This window comes from Esox lucius, chromosome 5 (assembly GCF_011004845.1).
Source record: "Esox lucius isolate fEsoLuc1 chromosome 5, fEsoLuc1.pri, whole genome shotgun sequence".
Lineage (NCBI taxonomy): Eukaryota > Metazoa > Chordata > Actinopteri > Esociformes > Esocidae > Esox > Esox lucius.
The window spans coordinates 34,020,587-34,029,184 of record NC_047573.1 but is presented as its reverse complement, the minus strand read 5'-3'; the positions used below and the strand labels follow the sequence as shown (position 1 = coordinate 34,029,184).

At 39.3% G+C, this 8,598-nt stretch overlaps 1 protein-coding gene across 1 annotated transcript in view; it reads right to left on the bottom strand.

Moving 5' to 3' along the window:
• Positions 1-691: 691 nt before the first annotated feature.
• The window catches only part of LOC105007721 (dnaJ homolog subfamily C member 7), a 28,153-nt gene continuing 20,246 nt past the window's right edge, over positions 692-8,598 (bottom strand). The window contains exons 8-14 of the mRNA XM_010866738.4: positions 6,230-6,394; positions 5,446-5,537; positions 5,263-5,336; positions 4,930-5,076; positions 4,386-4,538; positions 2,813-2,887; positions 692-2,692 (exon numbers count right to left, since the gene is read on the bottom strand). Of these exons, the coding sequence (XP_010865040.2) occupies positions 2,655-2,692; positions 2,813-2,887; positions 4,386-4,538; positions 4,930-5,076; positions 5,263-5,336; positions 5,446-5,537; positions 6,230-6,394 (744 nt within the window). The 3' untranslated portion in view covers positions 692-2,654. The remainder of the gene's footprint in view (positions 2,693-2,812; positions 2,888-4,385; positions 4,539-4,929; positions 5,077-5,262; positions 5,337-5,445; positions 5,538-6,229; positions 6,395-8,598) is intronic.

The following is an 8,598-nucleotide window of genomic DNA, read 5'->3' as shown; positions in this document are numbered from 1 at the left end:
TTTGCAATTTTTCTCTGAGAAACTCCTTTCTGATATTGCTCCACTATTTTTCGCCGCAGCATTGGGGGAATTGGTGATCCTCTGCCCATCTTGACTTCTGAGAGACACTGCCACTCTGAGAGGCTCTTTTTATACCCAATCATGCTGTCAATTGACATAAGTTACAAATTGGTCCTCCAGCTGTTCCTTATCTGTACATTTAACTTTTCCAGCCTCTTATTGCTACCTGTCCCAACTTTTTTGGAATGTGTAGCTCTCATGAAATCCAAAATGAGCCAATATTTGGCATGACATTACAAAATGTCTCACTTTCAACATTCGATATGTTATCTATATTCTATTGTGAATTAAATATAAGTTTATGAGACTTGTAAATTATTCCATTCCTTTTTTACTCACAATTTGTAGTGTCCTGACTTTTTTGGAATCGGGTTTGTATATCCCAACCACTGACAGGTGCCATGATAACGAGTAAATAGATGTTATTGCCAAATTGCGCTTTGCAATTATACCCTTCTCCTAAAAAGGGTTGCAGGCGAAGTGGCGTATTGCAAAGGTTCCTATAGAAAAAATAATAGCCTTCCATTAATCAATATCTCTACTACCCCCCATTTTATGGTGATGTTGTAAGCACACCCCTCTGCATCAAATCCAGTTTTTACACAATCATCCTATGATAGAGCAAAAAGACTACAGTAAAAGACAAGTCTTTATTTTGTTTAAATAAAACATTGTAGACCTACTAGAGTGCAATGATCATTGTTAAAATAGCTCACAGGACAGTGTTCATTTCATCACCTATTTTAGTCTCAGTAGGAGTTTATAATCAGTATACCAAACTCTGGATAACAGTCTTAATGAAGTTTTTATAATCTGCACACTATAAAAGTAGCCTAAAAATGCAGTATATCATAGAACCAAAACAACTAAAACGAGATGAAGTCTTTCATCTTTGTCTACAGTTTTTGCATTTAATTAATATATATCTCTTCCATCATGAGCACAACCAGATACTATATATACACACTATAACCTGCTGTCCAGAGTTATAGTAGACTGATGAAATGACTGAACTAAAAAGTAGCCAAAATGAACACAGTACTGTAGGATGAGGAAAATGTACATTGTTTCTGTTCACATACAGTATTTTCTACTTGCCACTGGCTGCCTCACCGGTAGAAGGGACTTACTAAACAAACATGGTACACTGTGTGATGACAATCTCTGACAAAAAAGCCTCTCCATGCCTGCGTTTACAAAGGCAGCCCAATTCTGATAATTGTTCAAAAGACAATTCTGGAAATAAAATATTAGAATATGACTGCCTGTCGCCACCCAGCAAATTAGAGCAGATTCTAAGTGCAAAAAAGGGATCTACTTTGTCAAGGGTCTACTTCCAAGATCCTTGACTTGCCTTGCCTTGCCTGGCCAACTGAGAATTAGATTTTTCCTTAAACTGAACATAAACCCTTTGCCAGCAAGTCAATTAATCTTGTTTCTTTACATTACAATTTAGAAAAGTTACACGTTACAAAGGAGTTTTTCAACTTTGCTCTGTGAGCAATGTCAATAGGAGCTCATAAGGCACCACTTAACACAAAATTAGTGACTAATGTTTGTCCATCTATTTTGAAGTTTTTTCATATTGGAACACGCAAAAACTCAGGATCAGATCTAGGCACTAAACTATAAGAATTAATGCTATAATAAGTGCTGACTAGAGTTGAAACCGGATAAATCAAAATAAAGGGCCAAAGGAAAAAATAAACGTATATACATACATTTTTCCTTTTTGGGTGCAACAATAGCTGCATTCCGAAGGAGGCTGTGAGTCAAGGTGAAAATGTTTAACAGACACTACAAGTCAAAGGGAAGACCACCAACACTGTCATTGAAATGGATACAGTTTGAATATACAATAAATATGAATATATCTAGGGGAAACTGGAAAAAAAATCGAATCAGAAACACAATAAGACACATTAGATTCCATCAAAATGTACAACGAGCAAAATGGAGACAATCATGAACCGGAAGGAATTCCGAGGTGTTGCCCTGAGGTCAATTTTCATATATTTAAAAAAAAAAAAGATCCATGTGATTCCGGGTCCAGCTGCGTGTTTTTGGAGTGACCTCTAAGTATGTGAAGCAAATGAAAAACAATATAATGACAAAATAACAATGGAGTTGAACTGCTAAATGTGTCTATACATTTTTAGATTTTTTTTTGCCAAACACAATAATCCTATTTCAGATCTTTAAATCATGTGGCGACAAATGCTCAGGAAAGAATCAAGCTGATTCCCTGTGGATTAATGTTTTTCCCCAAAACCCCAGTGTCAACTAATACAAATTGTCAGACGGCTAATAAACCTACCAAACACTGAAATGCATACAGCAGATATTGTAATTATGAATTTAGAAGAGGATGTCCAAATAAATATGGGGGCAATAACAAAAGGATTTCAGGAAAATGCTAATAATGGAGATCACAATCTCTCTCGCTAAGGTAATAACGCCAACTTTCTTGTATGCACGTGAAAGCAAAATTAGCAAAAAAACATGTTGGGGGAATATAAAAACATAGGTGTTAGGGTGTGCTTGACTTAATATTGTCCACTGCAGCATTGCATTCCCATTGCAGCATGCTTCATTTAGCCAAACTGGAAAAATAAATTTCCAGGTGCTTGGTCTAGGGGGTTGAGGAAGAAAAAAGTATTAGACACGTTGAAATCTATGACAAACTGAAATAATTTCTCTCCATATCTTTTAGAAAGGTTAAATGTAAGTGTTGTCATATCCAACCACACACTTTGGTTAGATTCAAAACTAAATCTTCCAGTTGGGCCTCCGAAGAATGTCCTGAAGATGTTGTTGGCATCGAAATCTGAAAAAAATTAAAACATCAATGTGTCCAAGTGTGAATATGAGATATTAATACACATTCATTTAAGTCATATCAAATACATACTGACTATTTATATTTGTTTCAAAGGCTGCACTGGGAATAAATGTGTATATTATTTTATTGGGAAGTCTTTAGCATTTCAACCAACAAATTATTAGAATCAAATTAAACTTGGAGAGCAAATCTACAGGGAAGTAGATCTCCAGAAACAGGGTTGGGCAGTCCTGACATTTTGATTCCAGGGGTGGTGAATAGGCCGAAGCAGACAATACACTGAAGTGTCAGAAAAACTGGTACAGTCGAGCCCAAACAAAATGCATAGCAACGCTATGTATGCACGTCACTGGTTGTCTGTCAGTGCATAAATAAAGCAATAGAGATCAGCAGAAGCATCTAGAGTGGTTTCCGCCATTGAGAATGGCAAGTAATGACAATTTAAGCAATGTTAATAGTTGGAACTCATGAGATAGGTCATAGCATTTCAGAGGTAGAAGAGAAGTTCGGATTTTCACCGTGGGAGTACGTGACCATTGTCGGCTGGCAAGAATTGTTTCACGTGACAGGCGTGCAACACTGCCTCAAATAACATCAGTATTCAATGCTGGGCCCTCAACAAACATCAGCGTGAGGACAATGCAACGTTCCCTCCAGGATATGGGCTGTAGGAGCCGACGCCCAACTCGAGCACCCCTGATGAATACTCGACACACAGCGATGCGCCTCGCCTGGGCTCGGGAACACCGCCACTGGACACTTGATGACTGGAAACGAGTAGTCTGGTCTAATGAGTCGCGTTTCCAACTGTTTCAGGCAGATGGAAGGATACGTGTGTAGAGAAAACCCCATGAAGTCATGGATCCCGCATGTCAACAGGGCATTATGCAGGCTGGTGGTGGCTCCGTCATGGTATGGGGTTGGTTTAGCTGGCATTCAATGGGACCCCTGGTATGCCTACAAACGTCTCTGACAGGTGAACGCTGTGTGCGCATCCTTTCTGACGAGTTCATGTCCTGCGTTCATTCTGATGGGTTTGCCTCTTCCAACAGGACAATGTGCCGCCACAAGTCTAGACACGCCAAATTATGGTTAGAGGAACACTCATCAGAGTTTGCCATCTTGTCATTCCCACCTAAGTCACCAGATCTCAACGTTATTGAATACATCTGGGATGCCATGCAACGAGCTGTGGAGCACAGAAATCCAACACCTCGGAATAAAACAGAATTGTGGCCCACTCTGCAGGAAGTGTGGTGTTTATTGCCTACAGAATACATCCACAAGCTTGTGGAGTCCATGCCCCGTCGTATTTCTGCCGTTCCGTGCTCCCATGGGAGGCCTGCCATGTATTAGACTGGTGTACGAGTTTTTCTGGCAATTCAGTGTATATTTGTAATGCTTTAATCTTTTGGGAAAGTAATATTAACCTGTGGTCACAGGAAGGTAAATGCAATCAGAATCCATATTGGTGCCAACTTACCTCCCATGTTATTGCTGTCGTCTTCAAGGTCATGGCCACAGTCATAGCGAGTCTTCTTTTTAGGGTCAGACAGCACGGTGAAGGCCTCGCCCACCTCTTTAAACTTTTTCTCCTCTTCCTTCTGAACTTCTGACGTGGCAGCACTGTGTCGATCTTACCGGCAAATAGGAAAAATATATATTTTTAATACAAGTAGGACGTTTTTACTTCAATCATTGCTTTGCAGCTTGTATTTTCCAGGGACACAAAAGTGGAAATAACCACCGGTCTTTGATTCCATGTTAAGTCTCCAAACATTGTCCCCTTGAGCAAGGCAACTCAACCCCCCTAAAATCTCCATCCTGGAATGAGCCAATGGGCCTCATTGTGTGTCTATATCTGTGGGTGTTGGGAAAAGCAAGATGATGGATGGTTCTATTCTATTGTTGGGTTAAATAAACATGGACGTTGGAAAAAACAAGTATCACTGAAACCATGTCAACTTGGACCTACATTTTCAGACAGGGAAAACCTTGAATGTAAGTGGTGTTGCCTGTGTGTTTACCTGGGTGGTGCATAAGGGCTCGTTTCCGATAGGCCTTCTTAATCTCATCTTCTGTGGCATTCTTTCCCACCCCTAGCACTTTGTAGTAATCTTTTCGCTTGCTCTTCTTGAGTTCCAACTGAGCAGTCTTCAAGAGATGTTTGTGTTCTTGTGAGAGAGGAAGGGAAAGCAAGAGTTGGAGAAAGAACGACAGAAAGAAAACAAATTCACCTTAATGAACAAATGCAGCAATTAATTAAAGAATAACCCACCACTAAGTAAAAGACAAGTACTTTTCAAAAATGACATTCTCTCTGGTGACTTAAGTAAACACTGGTTACTGTATCTGCTCACCTTTTGTTTTCTCTGTCTGGTAGACCTTTTCATAGTCCCGCACAGCTTCTTCATACTGCTCAATATCCATATAGCTACAAAAAGGATAGGTAGCATTTGTCTCAATTTCAAATGTAGCAGTCAAGAGGCAATGAGTCTCAGCGGATCACTGGTCACTCATAATGGTACTTTTTAATAGCTCACCACTGGGCTCGTCTTAAATAGGCCTTGATATATGTGCTGTCAAGCTTTATTGCACTGGTGCAGTCTTCTATAGCTTGATCAGGTTTCTTCAGCTGAAGGAGAGGAAGGACAGATGACATGCTAATCAAACAAAAAAACTAAACTTCCAGACTCTAGCTTGGATTGCAGACAAATCTTAGAGAATGACATGCTGCTCATTCGAGAAAATGAGCAGAACATCAGCCCAGTTAAATTTTTTGCAATTTCTTTGCCTGTATACTGCACATTCCTCATTCATCTACATTGCAGTAGTTTAATAGGCTCTTTAATCCAGTGGGTGCTTGCTGTGTCAAACTTTTACAGGCCCACCTGGGAGCTGAACACACTAAAACTGAGCTCTCTCAGCCCTGTTCCTCATGTTTATGCATTGAAGAAATGGGGAGAACAGAGCACGATGAGATCTCTTCTAATTCTGCAATACGTTTTCAAGTACAAAAAGCATTATGCATTCACAACTTCAAGCTACTTTTTGCATCCGCTAAATGACAAAGAATTGCACATGCAAATTCTCACGTTATTTGCTCCTGAATTACTTTGTTCTAGAGAAGGCCTCTCCAACCCGGTTCCCTGAGACCTAGCATTTGTCCTGTAGGTTTTAGCACCAAACCTAATAAAACAATTTTAAAAATTGTCTGGATGATTAACTGAATCACAATTTCTGTTCCATTCAATATTGAAAACCTTTAGGAAGGTTATTCTCTAAGAACAGGTTGGACAGTCTGTTTTAGAGAATCCACATTCTCACCTTAGCCCCTACGGTACCCCTATTGCAGTAAAGCTTGGCATTGGTTTTGATGTTGTTGGGGTCTATCATCAGAGCCTCCGAGTAGAGCTTGTAGGCTGCCTCAAAGTTGTTGTCCTTGAACGCTTGGTTGCCCTCCTCCTTCTTAGCTTTCAAAGCTTTGGCATTCTGATTAGAATTGGAGTGAGAAATATATTAACTAAGGATGTGCATCTTTCCCATTCACAACAACTTGACACACATCTAGACATAGAATTAAACATTGTAATAAAAAAATAAATCCTAAACTAATCTGTTGCTAATGCAACTCATGAGCAGGGCCCTCAGAGGGATGTCTAAGCCTCTCTCTGCGTTTGCGTATGTATATTGTCTAAAGTGTATAGTATATGCTGGTGTCAAAGCTGGGCCACATAAGGGAGACTGGGCATCCATTACCCCACTATCGCGTTTCTTTTGTCACTCACCACTTACTAGTCAAAATACTATTTGACATCTTCGAATGGTAGAATACTATTGATTTTTTTACATTTCAGTTTGAGATGAATAGTGAGATGGTTGTGAAAGTAGCACTTTTGAGTAAAAACAGGTCCCAGAAAATGGTGTACCTATGTCATATACACTACCGTTCAAAAGGTTTAGAACACCTCATTTTCCTAATTATTATTGAAATGTAAGCAGTTTAAGCCCAGTGAATAACGTGAAATGGTACAAAGGTAAGTGGTAAACTGCCAGAGGTTAAAAAAATTAAAATGTTTAAAAAAAAGTGTACAAAAGTATGTTCAACTTACAGAATATTTATAGCGAGATGCATATTTTCAGGGTGTTTTTCCATTTCCCTTTCCTCTACCTGCACTTTGCCCATCTAGCGCCAAACACACGTGTCATCTGCTACAGTGTGCCAGGCCAGAGTGGCTGAAGTAACAGGCTAACTGTAAGTGGAAATTAGCGATGAATCGATGGCTGAAACACTGTTGGGTAACACTGTGGGTAAGACTGCTGAATGTTTCCACAGAAAGCTTTCTGAACTTAAAGGAAGTCAAGAGAAATTAAAGAAAGCAACTGCAGTTTCAGTGAAAGCATTGGAGGCAGCATATGCTGTTTCGTTACTTGTGGCTAAATCAAGAAAGTCATTCACTATTGCCAAAGAGCTCATTTTGCCTGCTGCAGTTATTCTTGCAGAAACAATGACTGATAAGAAAGAATCTGACGCACTAAAGACTGTACCACTGTCAAATAACTGTGCCATAGGATTGATGACATGGGCGTTGATATAACTGATCAAGTGGTTGAAAAGGTAAAGCATTCCAGTTAATTTGCTCTGCAGTTGGATGAATTGAACGATATCAATGGGGAAGCCCAACTTATTGTGTTTGTCAGATACAGGGACATTTCTGAAATGAGTGAGCATATTTTGTTAGCAAGAAATTATTTGAGAAAACAAAGGGTTTATAGCGTTATTGATGCTTTCTTGTTCCGAGTACAATCTTGTCTTCACATGTGCATGGATGGCGCGGCATCAATGATTGATCGCACAAATAAAGATGATAAACCCTGAGAATAAATGAAATCACTGTATAGTTAACAGGGAGACAATGCAAGAGGATGAGTCCCAAATTGCATGCTTTAACACTAGGACCGCCAAATCCCTATGGGAATTGGCTTTTGAATATATAATTAAAACTTCCACTTTGAAAGCGATGCCCTCCTCCTTCCATGACTTTTCATACATTGTTCCGTTGCCAGAATTGTAAACTGACAAACAGAAAACATAAATGGTACCCTATTTTCTGACTTAACCGGCCAACAGCACACGGCACTTAACATTGGTAGGCAGGCAGCCCGACAATGGTACCCTAATGGCACTAATAACCCCTCATTGAATGCATGACATCAATGGATCAATGTGCGAGACTCCTAGAAGAATGATAGAGCCTTGGTTGAATTTGAATGAATTTTCAAATGAAATACAAGATTTCCATGACCATGCACCAATTTAATTAAGCTATTATTGAAACATAATACAAACAATATAGGCTACTTGACAAATCAACATATGTATCACAGGTTACCCTTTTTCAATAGGAGATTCAGCTTCTTGTGTAGGTCCTTTCTTCCTAAAATTCGACCTTCTTAGGGAGTTTTTCCTAGCCACTGAATTTCAACACTAGTGTTGTTTGCTCCTTGGGGTTTAAGCCCGGGTGTCTCTGTAAAGCACTTTGTGACAACTGCTGTTGTAAAAAGGGCTTTAGAAATAAATTTGATTGATCAAATGTAAATCAAAAATTTTAATCTACGACATTGTGTTTTCCAGAAAACTCCTCTCAGTTTCTCAAAACATTATTAATGTCACCTATGCAAAAATTATGCAAGTG